Source organism: Notolepis coatsorum (genome assembly GCF_963971535.1).
Source record: "Notolepis coatsorum genome assembly, chromosome: 17".
NCBI classification, from domain to species: domain Eukaryota; kingdom Metazoa; phylum Chordata; class Actinopteri; order Aulopiformes; family Paralepididae; genus Notolepis; species Notolepis coatsorum.
This window is the reverse complement of record NC_140181.1, coordinates 31391235-31409410: the sequence shown is the minus strand read 5'-3', so window position 1 is coordinate 31409410 and position 18176 is coordinate 31391235. Positions and strand designations below refer to the sequence as shown.

Genomic DNA, 18176 nt, shown 5'->3' with positions numbered 1-18176 from the left:
AGCAACGCGTTGTGAGCTTGTAGGTCTGCTATTTTCGGCATACGTCACTGTCGTGCGACGGTGTAAATAAAAGGAAATGCATTTGTTTTGGCAAATTCTTCTGCTCTGTGTGACAATAAATAAATGAATGATGATATGTAATAACACATCTTTAGGCCATTCTATATAACAAAATAAGAACACAATAAATCAGCCTAACAATAATAGCCTACACAACATGTGACAACCAACCCCAAAGAAAATGTGACGACCAACCCCAACTGGAATGTCTTGATAGCATCAAGGCTAACAGCCATCTAACAACTAGTTAGCTAGCTAACAACAATCTAAACTATAGCTATCCCTTCACACTTTTTAAGGGTAATAATTGTTTCATTATAAACCAATTGTGTAAAAGCCTAGAAGAAAAATACTGAGGAGCGGAATATTTACAAATGGACATGAAAAACACAAAAAGTCCTCTCACCTCAAGTTCAGCTTTTTCACTCCAAAGATGACAATGTAGGTGAACTCTGACCCCAATTCTGGACATTTAAATACCAAAATATGGGACACAGGACTTTCTGGTGGTGAAATATAATGAATGTGACAACCTACCTGTGTGACAACGTCCCCCGTTCTCCCCTATATTGTTTACAGTATAACTTACATGTCTGTTACAGGTGCTATCCTTGCCTCACCGGCGGCTGGTGTGTTGTTGTCAGCTGTTCGAGGTGCCTGATTCCAACAGAGCCCAGAGGAGTGGAGTACATCAGAGAGAAGTCTTCTTATTCAATGACCTACTAGTGGTACGAACACTGTATGTGTGTGTGTGTGTGTGTGTGTGTGTGTGTGTGTGTGTGTGTGTGTGTGTGTGTGTGTGTGTGTGTGTGTGTGTGTGTGCTGTTGTTGTTAGTAAAGTCCCATAGCTTCTAACAAAGAAACAATCTGGTAGCATAGCACAACACGTAGGAGATTTTTTTTTAATAAATCATAAAAACTAGGGGGGGTGTACTGGTAGTACCATCATCACCAGCCAGTTTAAAGGAACATTCAAACATTTTTGAAAATACACATACATGCCATTTTCCCCAGAGTCAGACAAAAAGATTGATATCAGTGTCATCTTTGTTGTGTCCAGTAGCCCCAGAGAGAGGTCCAGGTGCATGCTAGCCTAGCTTAGCACAAGGACTGGAAGCAGTAGGGAGCAGCTAGCCTAGCTCCTTCAAAAGGGAAGAAATACAATTTCCAACAACTCCAAAACTGACGCACAGAGATGAAAATGATGTCAATCTTCTTGTCTGACTCTGGGGAAGACGGTAAATAAGTGTATTTCCCATCAAATGTTGGAGCCTAAAGGTTGCTGTTTGGCGGCATTACATAGTCTACGTTTAAAGATAAATTATTCAACAGTAGTAGTAACCCCTCTCTTTCCATCAGGTGACTAAGATCTTCCAGAAGAAGAAGTCGTCGGTGACGTACAGCTTCAGACAGTCCTTCCCTCTGGTGGAGATGCAAGTCCACACCTTCCAAAACTCCTGTTAGTACAATCTCTCTATGTCTTTCTCTCTTTCTTTCTCTCCTTCTCTTTGTCTCTGCCCCTTCTTTCTCTCTCTCTCTCTCTGCCCCACTCTGTTGCTTTCTCTCTCTCTCTCCCTCCTTTCCTCTCATTCTCAGTGTTTCTCTCCCCCCCCCCCCTCTCTCTCTCTCTCTCTCTCTCTCTCTCTCTCTCTCTCTCTCTCTCTCTCTCTCTCTCTCTCTCTCTCTCTCACACACACACACACTTTCTCCCTCTCTCTCCTCCATCTGCTCCCTCCATCTGGCTCTCCGCTCACTCTCTCTCTCTCTCTCTCTCTCTCTCTCTCTCTCTCTCTCTCTCTCTCTCTCTCTCTCTCTCTCTCTCTCTCTCTCTCTCTTATGTCTCTCTCTGTCTCTCTCTTACTCACACACTGTATTCCACTGTCTGTCTGCCTGTCTGTCTGTAAGTCTATCTCTGTCACACACACACACACACTCACTTGATCTCATGCTCTCGCTCTCTATTTATACCTCAAAGTCAGCAGGCTCACTCACACACTCACACAAACACACACACACACACACACACACACACACACGCACGCACGCACACACACACACACACACACACACACACACACACACACACACACACACACACACACACTACCTATGGCAATATCAACTGTGACCTTTCACCCTGGAGACTCATAAATAACAATCATCATCTAGAATATCTGTGTATAAGTGTGATTGGAAGGTAGTGTTGTTGTTGCTGTTAGATTAGATTAAATTACAGATTTACATGTATTGTCAATATACAGCACAAGTACAGAACAACGAAAAGAAGCATCCAACGAGAGTGCAAATGTAACAGTAAAGTGCAATAGTAATATACAATGTACAGGTGATTAAACTGGGTATAAATATATAAATTAGTACTACTGAGTAATAGAAACACAAAAACATATACACATTAGGGCTGTCAAAATAGCATGTTCATTTCAATTAATTAATTAATTATAGAACAATTTAATAAATGAACGCAGATTAATAGCCCCCTATGATGACATCACAGTAGTGGTGTCCATAGATATATATAAAGACTAGATGGTGAGTCTCCCGTGTAGTTCACCGGCGGCCATCTTGCTACAGTTAACTACATCTCTGACATTTTTAACAAACCAAACGGTTGAAAATGTTGCACGCTATGGTTATTTCAATAGTACATGAATGAATGAATGAATGAATTAATGAATGAATGAATGAATGAATGAATGAATGAATGAATGAATGAATGAATGAATGCATGCATGCATGAATGAATTAACTATCTATGTCTATGCATATGTGTAACCCAGGTTTCAGATTCATAACTATTTAGTTATAGGAACATAAATAGTTAATGCCATTGAATAAGAACATAGATAGTTAATGCTATTGTGTAAGAACATAAATAGTTAATGTTATTGGGTCATATGTATATTCATATGAGATTAGCAATGTTTTGACCAAATCCTTTGAATTGCCTCACTGCCCCTTTAAGTTACCTCATGACGCGAGATAGGTGTCACAACAGTCCACGCCTTGCCTTACAGCAAGTGAGCCTTGCCATACGGCAGATGAGATTATAGATTGACAGAAGCTGACGCAGCTGAATGCTGATTGAACCGAGATGAAATAGCGCCATGAAATAGTTATCAAACAGTCATAAAAGATTCCCCCAGTTACAAAACCGAAGAACTGGTCCGTGGCGAACAGCTGTTACTGTTAGTGATACTTGTGCTACATATGCACTATAGACATTCATGTTATGAGTGGGCGTGCTACCCTGTAGCAAGATGGCCGCCATGTGGCAACATCGGTCTCCGTTGGCCAGCAGCGCGGTGAGTCATCTAGTCTTTCTATATATCTATGGTGGTGACGGCCACAGTAGCTTTGTTAACATGACAACATGACAACACGAGGAAGGCAGATGACACAGCGCTGCTCAGCCCAGTGAAGAGAACATTTATATAAAGGGAACAAATTTATAATAAATACCCAGATGGAACTGTTGATAGGAGCGCCGTTCTGTTCATTGTGTGCAGTAAGGAATCTTTGTAACATAGGAGAAATTCAAGCCTGAAATATCACCTCACAAAGCACATAGCAGCGAGCTGGAGGTCAGAGGTCAGACCTAACGTTAGCATAGCCCCTGATGCTGCTGCCAGCAACCAGCCTCGTCATACCCATCACACCACACTCCATCAGGCCTTCAGATGCACACTGAGTATGTCTACCTGTGATTAACCACGTCAACCGCTAAATGGATTGATAAAGACTGCAGGCACTTACATTCCAAAGAAAAGTCCATATCCGCTTCCATTCATTTGTGCTAAGCTAGGCTAACTTGCAGCCGGATAGCTTTCTACTGAACACACAGGGAGGAGAAGACAGTAAGTACATTTCCCACAATATCGGTGTGTTCCTTTAACGGAGGGTTTAGCCATCAATAAATACAGTACAATTGTGTCCAAATTTCTACCAGCTTTACGACAGCGAAAAGAGAGCATAAGCGGAATGTATTGGTGGAAGCTGAATGTATCACCCCGACAGGGGATCATTGGACCTCGGTAAGTAATCACAGTTATCTGGGTGTGACTGCACACATCATTCACAGTGAATGGAAACTTGAGTCATTTGCATTAACCATGCTGAAGACGGCCACCAGGCACGTTGCTGATACTTGCGACCAACAGTTTGTGTCTAGCGTCAAAGGCCTGTGGAGTTCAACATGAGGTCACCACAATCAGAACAGACAGTGCTGGTAAACACAGAAGCTGCAGTGAGACAGCTTCTAATAGAGCACATGCCTTGTATGGCTCACATGCTACAGAGAACCATCACAGTTTGCCTCGGTAACAGTGGGTTTGGTGGCACGTTGACAAGATAATGGGCCATTGAGAGAGTGATACTGAGAGCACGACAGATTGTTGTACTATCTATGACTCATCAGCACTGTTCACATTTGGCCTGGTGGTGGTGGTGGTGGTGGTGGTGGTGGTGGTGGTGGTGTGTGTGTGTGTGTGTGTGTGTGTGTGTGTGTGTGTGTGTGTGTGTGTGTGTGTGTGTGTGTGTGTGTGTGTGTGTGTGTGTGTGTGTGTGTGTGTGTGTGTGTGTGTGTGTGTGTGTGTGTGTGTGTGTGTGTGTGTGTGTGTGTGTGTGTGTGTGTGTGTGTGTGTGTGTGTGTGTGTGTGTGTGTGTGTGTGTGTGTGTGTGTGTGTGTGTGTGTGTGTGTGTGTGTGTTTTGTGTTTGTGTGGGGGTGTTGGTGGTTGTTGTATTTGTGTTATGTGTGTGTACTGTATAATGTGTGTATGTGTGTGTCTGTGTGTGTGTTTGAACTCAGTAGCTTCACAACACAGTGGTTTTCATAGATCTTCAAAGTGTCCAGTAACTACAGTATCTAGTAATGTATTCCATTCTGAACAGAAAATATGTTTTAAGTATATGTTAATATTATAATATACAGTATATACCAATATATACTATATATAATATATATATATATATTTGTAAATATACTGTACATATTTCCATGTATAGAATACCCACATGCTATCAGACAATTGTCAGATAATACTAAATATATATATATATTTTCTATGAATGGTAATATTTCTTCTTGTTTATCCCCTGTATAGATTACCCCCATGCTATCAGGCTTACAGCAGCTAACCCAGGAGGAGAGAGAAAGGTTCTGATTGTCTTCACCGCTCCAAGCCAGCAGGACCGGGCCCGGTTTACCTCCGACCTGAGAGAGAGCATAGCAGAGGTCCAGGAGATGGAGAGACACAGGGTGGAGTGTAAGTGTTCAGTCAGACCTAGAAGGTTCTAGTTTCTAACCTGACATCTAGAATGTTCTGGGTTCTAACGTGACATCTAGAAGGTTCTGGGTTCTAACTTGACACCTAGAAGGTTCTGGGTTCTAACTTGACACCTTAGAAGGTTCTGGGGTATAACCTGACACCTAGAAGGTTCTGGTTTCTAACCTGACACCTAGAAGGTTCTGAGTTCTAATGTGACATCTAGAAGGTTTTGAGTTCTAACGTGACATCTAGAAGGGACTGGGTTCTAACGTGACATCTAGAAGGTTCTGGGGTATAACCTGACACCTAGAAGGTTCTGGGGTATAACCTGACACCTAGAAGGTTCTGGGGTATAACCTGACACCTAGAAGGTTCTGGGGTATAACCTGACACCTAGAAGGTTCTGGGGTATAACCTGACACCTAGAAGGTTCTGGGTTCAAACTTGACACCTAGAAGGTTCTGGGTTCCAAGCCGTGTTAGGAGTGTGTATGTTCTCTCCATGTTTGTGTGAGAGAGACATACACACACACTGATAGCATTCTCTCTAACAACAGTAATGTTATGGTGTTCGATCGGACACCTCGGCCTCAATCAGTAAGGTTGGGCTGCGTCCTGTAGCTTTCTGCAACACTAGATTCACGTGACCTGTGACGGAAGAATGTTTGGCCAGTTACACTTCTTGATCATAACCGATCATAAGATATGAAAGAGAGAATGTTCACTGAAGGGAGGGAATAGAATGAGCGGTTTGGTCTCTTCTTTAAACTTAGACATGAGAACCCTAACTCCTAACCCCTAACCTTAAAGGAAGACGACGGGGGCGCCCCAGTGGCGAACCACATAGCGCGCTCAGCCGCGAAATAAAGCGATAAAACGCCAAAAAATATATATATATTTTTTTTAAAGGAAGACGCCAACTTTTTGGGAAATTTGCTTATTTGCCATCTACCCTGGAGTTAGACAAGCAGATACATACCCTTTTCTTCTCTATGCATGCATTATGCTTAGGGAACAGCCGCACTGTTAGCCTAGTTTAGCGTCTTTCACTGGAAGTAGGTGTGCCAGTGTAGCCTAGTTCCCACCAGTCACGGAATACACTCCAAATACAACTCCAAAACTTTCCTGTAAACATGTTGTGACCTGTGTATTTACCACATTGAGAAATAAAATAAAGAAAATGTACATTTTCGTTTTCTAAGCAGATATATACTCAGAATATTCTTTTTCGTAACCACTGCTGCCTGGGCGCAGTGATTTCATCACCTCAAAAGCCCTGTTGTTTTTAGAAAAATGGGGCTTTTGAGATGATGAGCCCAGGCAGCAGTGGTTCGGCAAAAAAAATTCAGAGTATATATCTGCTTAGAAAACGAAAATGTTAAAGGTCCCATGTTTTGCTATTCCTTTAACTATTTGGGCAATGTTACACAATTCCTGTGAGTCTATGGAACACACCTGTAAGGTTTTTTTCAAAAAAAATTCATTGTTTTGTATTTCTAATCAAGTACTCTAAAGCAGCATTTTTCCACTTCAAGATTTCAAGCTGTTTTGGGCTGGGCTCCGCCCATAAGTGCTTTGAGTGACAGTCACCCACACAGCGTGATACATGTATACGAGAGAGAGCGAGAGAGAACGAGCGAGCGGGAGAGAGAGGATACATCGCTCCGTGTGCGCATGTGCGCTGTGTGAGCGGCTCGACTGCGATTGTGTGTAAAATGCAGGTGGACCAGGGCGGCTACGTGGCGTAGTGGGCAAGGCGCTCGCCACGAATGCGGAGACGCTGGGCTCGCCTGTTCGAGCCCAGCGCTCCACATTGCTTTCAGTTTAGCTGGTCGTTCATACTAATACACATTGGCCGTATTAGGGGGTGGGAAACTGATGGGTGGGGATCGGGCGTTGTGGACAGCGACTCCTACAGGTCGGTTGGTGCGCCTGCGCAGTAGAATCAGGAAGTGTCGGGGGCAGCGTGAGCACTTGTGCTATGTATGACTTAGTCCACATTGCAGCCGGCTTGTGGGAGGCAAGAAACAGCGTTCGTGACAGGGGAGGGTTGAATTGGATGATACGAAATTGGGATGGGAGAAAATATAGAAAATGGGAGAAAAAGTGGATAAAAAAAAATGAGAGAGAGGGAGAGTCAGGGACAGGGAGACCGCTTCCACATTATTCCCACTGCTCCGTTGTTGAGCGAATTGTTGATTCTCTCTGTCGGCACCCACGCACGTCAACCCGTTTGAGGAAGTGTCAGTATTTCCACTCGCTCTGTTGTTGAGCGAATTGTTGATTGTGGGCGGTGACTACAACCAGTGCCTTATTCACATCAGCAAGCAAGTCAAATCAGAATGGCTTAGTTCAGTGAGGGAGGATCTCGTGAACTTGAGACTGGACTGATGAGCCAAAACGAGAATTAGAGACACAGACCCCATTGATACAACCCCACATTGCTAGAAAACAATGCTAAACACTGGAAAAGGCCATTTATAAGACATGGGACCTTTAATCTTTTCTTTTCCACGTGGTAAATACACAGGTCACAACATGTTTACATGAATTCTAAAATAATATATTGTATTCTCCCCTCTCTCTCTCTCTCTCTCTCTCTCTCTCTCTCTCTCTCTCTCTCTCTCTCTCTCTCTCTCTCTCTCTCTCTCTCTCCTTTCCTCCCGTCATTCCTCCCTCCAGCTGAGCTGGAGAAGCAGAAGGGTGTGATGCGTCCTAGTGTGTTAACGGGAGGAGGAGGAGGAGGGGGGAGTGGTTCTAACACTGGAACAGGCACCAGCTCCACCGCAAAGAGTGAGACGGTGAACGGCACTCTGGGAAGGCCCTGCCTCGACGACACATACGCGTCGGTGGACGGACTCAAGCGCACGGCGCTCAGCTCCTCGCTGAGAGACCTCTCTGAGACAGGTGAGGACACGGGTCAAGGATTGGATGGCAAACAACTTCCTTCAGTTAAATGCAGAAAAGACTGAGGTTCTTATTATAGGCTCAAGAAACCTTGGTGTGATCTTTGACCAGCAGATGCACTTTAATCACCACATTAGATCTCTGACACGTACCTGTTTTTTCCATTTACGAAATATCGCCAAACTTCGATCTGTTGTGTCCCAGCCAGGTAGAGCTGGAAATTATTATCCATGCTTTTGTTTCATCCCGCCTGGATTATTGTAACTCAAGGCTGCTGACTAGGTCCAGAAAATATTGCCACATCACTCCCATCTTAGTTTCCCTGCACTGGCTCCCCATCAAATTCAGAATTCACTTTAAGGTTCTGGTCATCACCTATAGAGCACTCCATGGTCAGGCACCTGCCTACATCTGCAACCTACTGCGTCCATACACCACAAACAGATCGCTCAGGTCATCTGATCAGGGCTTGCTGGCTGTCCCCCGGTCTAGATTGAAAAAAAAATAGGGGACCGAGCATTCGAAACCGTGGCCCCCAGGCTATGGAATGCTCTGCCCTTGGACCTTAGATCTGTGGTCTCTGTAAACACTTTTAAAAAGCAGCTAAAGACTGTGCTGTTTAAACAGGCGTTTGGCTAATTATGCTCTGTGTAAATCTTTTATGTTTTTTTTTGTCTGCCTACAAGTACATTTTCTCCATCTCAGGCACAGAGGCTGCTACACAAATACTCAGAATATGGGTGACTCGCCATTAGGAGAGTTAAAGGCAACTAACTGTAGGTATTAACCCTTTCACTGCCGCACTACCAAAGCGGTTAACCCTTTCACTGTGACAATACACAGAAGGTTAACCCTTTCACTGCCACACGACAGCCGGTTAACCGTCGGTTGTGTGATAGTAAAGGGTTAACCTTCTGTTGTGTGGCAGTGAAAGGGTTAAACCTACTCAGGAGCAGGTCTGTCCGTAAGAATCTATCCAGGGCCTATTACCGTGTGTCTATTACCGTGTGCCTATTACCATGTGTCTATTACCGCCTGTCTATTACCGTGTGTCTATTACCGTGTGCCTATTACCGTGTGTCTATTACCATGTGTCTATTACCACGTGTCTATTACCGTGTGTCTATTACCGCGTGTCTATTACCGTGTGTCTATTACCACGTGTCTATTACCACGTGTCTATTACCGCGTGTCTATTACCACGTGTCTATTACCACGTGTCTATTACCGTGTGTCTATTACCACGTGTCTATTACCACGTGTCTATTACCGCGTGTCTATTACCGCGTGTCTATTACCGTGTGTCTATTACCGTGTGCCTATTACCATGTGTCTATTACCGTGTGTCTATTACCGTGTGCCTATTACCGTGTGTCTATTACCGCCTGTCTATTACCGCGTGTCTATTACCGTGTGTCTATTACCATGTGTCTATTACCGCGTGTCTATTACCGCCTGTCTATTACCGCGTGTCTATTACCGCGTGTCTATTACCACGTGTCTATTGCCGTGTGTCCAGGGCCATGGTCAGAGTAATAATAATAATAATAATAATAATAATAATAATAATAATAATCATAATAATGCACTTTATTTGTATAGCACCTTTTAACTTTCACAAGAATGGCAGCCCAAAGTGCTTCACAGCAGTAATGTAGACACAAAATAGACTGGCATAATATTTGCATAAAATTGGTATAATTATAGACAGACATCAAATTAGCAGATAATTGACCTCCCTGGAAAATGTGTAATGGATTTGGTCATTAGAGATTAAAGATTGTAATATATTTCTGTGTTAAAATGTCCAGCCCCAAGAGGGGTTCCTGCACCGGTCCCACCCAGGGTCTGAGGCCCCACCTGTATTGGGAATCGTGCAGTTTCTTATTGATTATGATAGTGTTAGGAACCAGTAACAGGTAGGCTCAAATGCACAACACGGGAGACAGAAGAATGTTCAACCCCGAAGGGCATTTAATAATACGTTGCAAAAACGAATGAACACCAGTGCGGTGTGTGTGCGTCTTGAGCCTGGCGGGTGGATAACCGTGACCAGAGGGAAGCAGGGGAGTGAAGCTGTGAAGACAACAGAGAGAAAAACAAAATAAGTCTTAACAGCACAAACGAGGGGAAGCACACAGGAAAAAAACACGATACAAAAAACTAAAAAACATGAGACGTCAAAAAACCATGGAACGGGTGAATACACAAAAACACAACGGGAGTAAGGTTAACATAGAAACGACAAAAAACATATTCAGTAGGAGGAATACTTGCCAGGCCATCTTAAAACAAATATTAAAAGATCCTGGTCTCTTGTTGGGTGGTGTGGTGATTAGCAGGCAGGTGTGGAGTCTCCATCCATCAGCATGATGATTCTCACCTGTGCCTCTTGCACGCTCATAGAGCGCACCGAAGTGCAGGGAGTGAATGGGACAGACACAGGGTTAGAGAGACAGACACGGAGGTGTGTGACGGAGACAGATGGGATTGTGTAGGTGGAACCGTAACAGATAGTAATAGATTTCTGTCATTAAAATCTATAAAAAGATTGCAGTAAAAAGAACAGTAGGGAACTGAGGCGGCAGGGGACGCCTTAGTTATGGTTCCACTGATGATAAACTGGGTAGAATCACTACTGTGTTATATCAATTGATAGAGTGGCAAAATAGTCAAGATTATTATTTCAAAGACCAACTTCGCCCTCTAAAACCTTCAACACCCCAGTTGTGTGCTATGAGGCATGATGGTGTCAAGGGACCAACCCTGGAGCCATTCTGTTGATGTTCCAGGAACATGGACACATTTTACTGCCCATAATGGTTGACATACAACTGTAAAAGCTCAGATGAATACCATGCAAGTCAGCGAGCAAATCAGTGTGGATGGAGCAACTCCAGGTCTTTGTCTCTCGCTGAGACCACAGATCAGAGTAGAGACGCAGGATTTTATTGGGCCAATTATGGATACCGATTGTTTCAGGATTTGAGTACAAATGCAGGTACAAAACAGATTTCAGACAGAAAATCAACATCATTCCTCATAACAAATATAAGACACAAGCATGGCAATTAAAGGAGCAATGAACTCCAAAAGTTCTGTTGCAGCAACACACTCCCAGTGAAAAGGTCACGAAAATGCCTAATATCTGCCAAATATTGGTTGTGAGAATACAACCAGACGGATACTGAAAAGGCATCTTAAAACCCATATTGGCCGATACTGTTTGTGTGCTGATATATCAGAGCCTCTCCTTCTATAGGTTTGGGAGAAATCAGTTCATCTTTACCAAATATTGATTAAAATCGGAATCAGAAACCCCTTTATTAGTTTGCTCCGCTGTTGGACTTAAGATGAGAGATACAGTACGAACCACAGTTTGCTCGTCATCCAATTTTCTTTTTATAAATAATAATAAGTAATACAAACATTTTGGATTGATTACATTTTTTTATATACAGTTTCACAGCATAAAGTCCTGGTTTCTTCTTGTCCCTGCGTGTCCCCTCACTACGTGTCCCCTCACTACATGTGTCCCCTCACTACGTGTCCCCTCACTACATGTGTCCCCTCACTACGTGTCCCCTCACTGCGTGTCCCCTCACTACGTGTCCCCTCACTACGTGTCCCCTCACTACATGTGTCCCCTCACTACGTGTCCCCTCACTACGTGTCCCCTCACTACATGTGTCCCCTCACTACATGTGTCCCCTCACTACATGTCCCCTCACTACGTGTCCCCTCACTACATGTGTCCCCTCACTACGTGTCCCCTCACTGTGTGTCCCCTCACTACGTGTCCCCTCACTACGTGTCCCCCACTCCCCTCACTACGTGTCCCCTCACTGCGTGTCCCCTCACTACGTGTCCCCTCACTACGTGTCCCCTCACTATGTGTCCCCTCACTACGTGTCCCCTCACTGCGTGTCCCCTCACTACATGTCCCCTCACTACGTGTCCCCTCACTACATGTGTCCCCTCACTACGTGTCCCCTCACTGTGTGTCCCCTCACTACGTGTCCCCTCACTACGTGTCCCCCACTCCCCTCACTACGTGTCCCCTCACTGCGTGTCCCCTCACTACGTGTCCCCTCACTACGTGTCCCCTCACTATGTGTCCCCTCACTACGTGTCCCCTCACTACGTGTCCCCTCACTACGTGTCCCCTCACTGCGTGTCCCCTCACTACGTGTCCCCTCACTACGTGTCCCCTCACTACGTGTCCCCTCACTACGTGTCCCCTCCCTACGTGTCCCCTCACTACGTGTCCCCTCACTACGTGTCCCCTCACTACGTGTCCCCTCACTGCGTGTCCCCTCACTACGTGTCCCCTCACTACGTGTCCCCTCACTGCGTGTCCCCTCACTACGTGTCCCCTCACTACGTGTCCCCTCACTACGTGTCCCCTCACTACGTGTCCCCTCCCTACGTGTCCCCTCACTACGTGTCCCCTCACTACGTGTCCCCTCACTACGTGTCCCCTCACTGCGTGTCCCCTCACTACGTGTCCCCTCACTACGTGTCCCCTCACTACGTGTCCCCTCACTACGTGTCCCCTCACTCATTGAGCGCCACATTGACAAACGGGTTCATTTCTACATACTTTCGTTTGTGCACTATTCCACGCTAAACATTGCCCCGTTTCAAAATAATCCAGTCTCGTGGATGAGGGGGTCTGCAGCCTAATGTGGATGTGGGGGTCTGCAGCCTAATGTGGATGTGGGGGTCTGCAGCCTAATGTGGATGTGGGGGTCTGCAGCCTAATGTGGATGTGGGGGTCTGCAGCCTAATGTGGATGTGGGGGTCTGCAGCCTAATGTGGATGTGGGGGTCCTCGACACTTGTCTCGTGATGCTGTTGGTGCAGCAGACGTCAAGCGTCACGGCAGGAGAGGGAACTCAACCTGAGGGAACAGATGGTTTCACATTATTCTGATTCCCCTGTCATTCCTGTCCTTTTAACCCTGACTCGCTCTGATTGGATGCAGGGAAGCGAGGTCGCAGGAACAGTGTGGGCTCATTGGACAGTACCATTGAAGTAAGTCTGGGGGGGTTAAAGCGTCTCCCAGGACCATTACAGCATGAGGTTGTCTGTTGTACCAGTGGATTGAAATGGTTCTGCATGATGACGCATGCCATGTCACCTGTTAACGTGGTCTGTACATTGTCTCACTGTCGCTGACAAGCTTAAAGCTGCACAATGTTAGTCTGGCCTGCCATTAGCTTACAAAACATATTATACATGTCATTCTTAGAATTATTATATTTCATGTCATCATAAATCAAAACAACATAATTTTGAAGTACTGTCAACTAGGTTTGGATGGCAGTACCGTAATACGGTATCTTGTGATATTTGAAAATAGCAACGGTGTCCATCATTACTGTCATAAGAACAATTCTGTTGCACATATATATATAATGAATCACCGTCTGTGTGGTTGAGTTTTAATAATAAACACCTACTGGGCGGCTAAGTGGCGCAGTGGGCAAGGCGCTCGCCACTAACGCAGGAGATGCCGGGTTCGAGCCCAGCTCTCGGCGTTGCTACCAGCTTGGCTGGTCGTTCATACTAATACAATTGGCAGTGTTAGGGGGTGGGAAGCCGGTGGGTGGGGATCGGACATTGTGGACAGTGACTCCTACAGGTCGGTTGGTGCGCCGGCGCAGCAGAATCAGGAAGCAATGGGGGCGGCGTGTCCCTCCCACGCAGACCCTCGCCGCTGAGAGATCGCGCTGTGCAGGTGAAAAGATGCGACGGCTGCCTCCTCGTGTACCGGAGGGGACACGTGATGCAAGGCTTCGTCCACATTGCAGCCGGCCAGTGGGAGGCATGGTCTAACAACGTTCGAGACAGGGGAGGGTAGAATTGGATGATACGAAATAGGGATGGGAGAAAAATAGAAAATGGGGAGAAAAAGTAGATAAAAAACAATAATAAACACCTACTGTAAATAAAGAGTGTTTTTCCAGCACCACCGTCTGTGTGGTTGTTGTTTCTCTGAACTGTTGATTTGGGAGATGACATTTTGTGGACGTCGTCATGTGACGCCTTTCCTCAGAAGGGGAGAAAAGATGGCCAGCTGCAGTGCAAGCAAGTTGGTCCCTAAAAGATATACAACTGCTGCAAGTTGGTCCCTAAAAGGTATACAACTGCTGCAAGTTGGTCCCTAAAAGGTATACAACTGCTGCAAGTTGGTCCCTAAAAGGTATACAACTGCTGCAAGTTGGTCCCTAAAAGGTATACAACTGCTGCAAGTTGGTCCCTAAAAAGGTATACAACTGCTACAAGTTGGTCCCTAAAAGGTATACAACTGCTGCAAGTTGGTCCCTAAAAGGTATACAACTGCTACAAGTTGGTCCCTAAAAGGTATACAACTGCTGCAAGTTGGTCCCTAAAAGGTATACAATTGCTGCAAGTTGGTCCCTAAAAGGTATACAACTGCTGCAAGTTGCAAGTTGGTCCCTAAAAGGTATACAACTGCTGCAAGTTGGTCCCTAAAATGTATACAACTGCTGCAAGTTGGCCCCTAAAAATTATACAACTGCTGCAATTTTGCAGCATTTCAAGTTTAGATCGAATAACAAGGGAGAGCCAGCAAATATGTTTGTGAAGTTGGGCTGGGCAATTAATCAAGTTTCAATTCCCACGATCATGAAAACAAGATAATCAAGATAATGTTTCTCAATACTTTTTTGGTGTTGTAAATGGAGCGCACCCTTCCTTCACAGCGGTGCGCTCCGCCCGCCCCCCTCAAGTCCAAACAGTAGTTTCAGCTGGTGTTGAGAGGGAGGCGGGAGCCACGGCCTGTTTCTCCAGTTATTTTGAAGCATCTTTGGTAACTTGTAGAAGATGACAGAAAGGCAGCCATCGGTCGAGAAGAAAGGTCAAACAAATGTCGTCATATGATGTTCTCAAATCAATGAGTAACCGTGTTTAATAATTGTGATTTCACTATCAATCCTAATTATATGATTTCTGCCATAATCAAGCAGCCCTACTGTGAACTAAACAAAATCCTAGAAGATTCTTGAATAGTAAAATATGTTTGTAAACAAAATTGCGGGCCCTGCTACGCAACAACAGCAGTGAAACACTAACTATTCAGACAACTTCCTCTCTCCCAAAATGACATGGTGCATCTTTAACACTCACAAGCCACACAAAGCAGTGACAATGCAGCTGTTCTGGCGCTGATCTCCTAGTGTTGACGTGGTCAGACTAATTGATTCCTACTAGTTCATGTTGATCAGTCACTGGTCTTGCTGTCTGTGCCTGTATCTACTGCATGTCTGTGATGCCTGCTGTAGCACCACTACTACATCTGACCTCTGTGTGTTTGTTGAATATTTTCCAGTTTCCATGTGTTGTGCTTGTTGCTTTATGAAATTGTTATGCATTTTTTATTTTCCTTTCTGCTTCTGTCATTCTTTCTCTCTTTCTCTCCCCTCTCCATCCTACAATTTTCTCCACCCCCCCCTCTACCTCTCTCTCCTCTTCTCTCTCTCTTTCTCTCTCTCCACTCCTCCCTCTCTACCTCTCTTTCTCCTCTCTCTCTCTTTCCCCCCCACCCCTCTCCAACATCTTCTCTAACACTCTTCTTCATTTTCTCTCTCTTTCCCTCATCAGGGCTCCATCATTAGCAGCCCTCGGCCTCACCATCAGCACCCCCTGGCTGCTGGAGGTATTCCCTACAGCACCATGATGGTGGCCTCCTCCACTGCGTCTCCTTCAGTGTACCGGCCGTACCGCCCTCCTCAGAGCCCCGGTACAGGGGTGGGTGGCGGGCCGGGGCTCTATCACAGCACCTCCCCCCTGGCCAGTGGGGGAGGTGGGGGAGGAGCAGGTGGGAGTGGGGGGTTCCTGGGGAATTTATTTGGAAGCCGGAGAGGCAAAGTCCCCGGTCCCCTGATGATGACATCATCGGCACAGGGCTCCCCCGGCCCCCTGATGATTACGTCGCCACCGCACTACCCCGCCCCGGCCCCTCCCGTCCCGCCCTCCCCCCACCCCATCCCCTCCCCCTCGCCCCTGCCCAGCAACCAATCGGATTCCGGCTTGGCTGCAGGTGGAGGAGGCGCAGGGGGGCCATCCAAGCTCCAGGCGCTGCATGCGCAGTATTGCCACGGCAACAGCAGCGGGGGCGGGGTCAGTGCGCCTGGGCAGCAGCAGCAGGCCCCGCCCCCTCCCTATCACCACCACCACCGCTACCACCTGCAGGGCATTCCGGTGGGGAGCGTCCCTGTGTCGCCGCACCCGGCGTCCGTCCCCTCGACCGCGGCGCACCACCATGGCCTCTCGCACAGGGTTTCTGTCCCCCGGCGGCAGGGTCCCGCGCCCGCCGTGTCTCATACCCAGCTAGCGCAGCAGCAGCAGCAGTGGGCACAGCATGGAGCCGGCCAGCAGGGGCGCTACAACGTGGCCTCGGGGTTCACCACACCTCCCCCTCTGTCTCCACACTCCCCCGTGCCCCCGCCCACCCCACACACACTCTACCACTCACACAGCACACACGCCAAGCTCCCCCTGACTGTCTCCCACTCTCAGCCCCACCCTCACGCTCACACACACTCTCACAACCACCACGCCCACGTCGCACACACACACTCTCACTCCCCGCTGAGCCCCCTGCCCCCCTCCGCCGGCCCCTCTCCTTCCCCCGCCTCTCACTTCATCTTCTCCACCCCCCCTCCCCAGACCCCCTCAGCCCGCCTCATCCACCAGGCTCCGCCCCAGACGTACGTACCCCAGTATCCACCTCTCTCCTCCATCCCTCCGCCTCCTCCCCACTCGCCCTTACCTCCGCCGTCCTCCATGCCGCTGACCCCGCTCTCCCCGCACCCGGTGGGAGGAGTCTTGGCGCCGGGGGGAGGGGTCTCGGTCCAAGGGGGTGGACCCAAAGCCAAACCTGTCAGCCGTATCAGCACGGTGGTGTGAGGAGGCAAGGCGGGGCGGTTATTTGCTATTAGTTACAGGGGGGCTATAGTGAGACGGAGTCGTCGGGGGAGCAGGAGAGGAGGAGGGGGGCAAATGCAAGTTCATCAAAATGGTCACCTTGTGAGATGGAGAGTAGGAAGGAGAAATCTGCTCAGTCTGTGTTATTTTCACCTTCGATTCCCCCACAGATAGACTGACTGAAACAAGAGTGACTTTCTAACATGCTGAAAGACAAGGTCTGTTTTCTAATCTTTAGGGATCCAAACTGGAACTATGTACCCAGTGTGGTTGTAGTTCAGAGGGAACGCCAGCCCAGGAAACACAGACGTCAAACAGAACTTGAAAACTTTGTGCTACCAAGAAGCTACGGTCGCCTGGTGAAAATGAGCTCAACTTCCCTTCCTTCACGGGTTCCTTCATAGGTCCCTCCGGCGTAGGTCCCTTCACAGGAGGATTGGAGACCTGCTGATATGAAAGGACACTTTCACTGGACTCCTTTTGTGTCCTGAGTAGAATTCAACTGAATGCTTACTAAGAAGGATGCAAAATGGCTGTGCAAAATGGCCGTGGTGAAGTGAAAGCAGTTTGATGATGGTGGCTCATTGTCCACAGTAGGTTGACGGTGCCTATGGCTTCAACACTAAAAGGATAAAGGATTCTTTTTGATATGTCGGTCCTTTGCCTTCGGTCAATATGCTTTTCCACTTTGGTATCCTTTCTGCAGATTCATCGCTTCCATACTGTAGGTTTCCAGTTTATCTGGAACACCTTGTAGACGCTCAAAACTCACCACGTCTGGTAAGAATAGCATGCTAACCTGTGAGTCTGCACTGTTTACCTTAACGGACCGTGAACCTACTGTATCTTCAATGTGTCTCCTCGCCACACTGAAAGAAATGTTGCCTCTTTCAATTAACGCATTGGGCCAGAAAGGAACTACGGAAGGTGATGAGTTTGCCGACATAAACCAAGGAAACTATAAAAGAAG

The 18176-nt window shown here is 46.8% G+C and overlaps 1 protein-coding gene across 1 annotated transcript in view; it reads left to right on the top strand.

Moving 5' to 3' along the window:
* Nucleotides 1-17188, top strand: part of LOC311243991 (IQ motif and SEC7 domain-containing protein 2-like) — a gene marked incomplete at both ends in the record, with an annotated part of 327990 nt that extends 310802 nt beyond the window's left edge. The window contains 6 exons of the mRNA XM_084333399.1: nucleotides 663-788; nucleotides 1420-1519; nucleotides 5182-5343; nucleotides 8028-8252; nucleotides 13239-13288; nucleotides 15881-17188. Coding sequence (XP_084189525.1) covers nucleotides 663-788; nucleotides 1420-1519; nucleotides 5182-5343; nucleotides 8028-8252; nucleotides 13239-13288; nucleotides 15881-17188 — 1971 coding nt within the window. The remainder of the gene's footprint in view (nucleotides 1-662; nucleotides 789-1419; nucleotides 1520-5181; nucleotides 5344-8027; nucleotides 8253-13238; nucleotides 13289-15880) is intronic.
* Nucleotides 17189-18176: the final 988 nt, after the last annotated feature.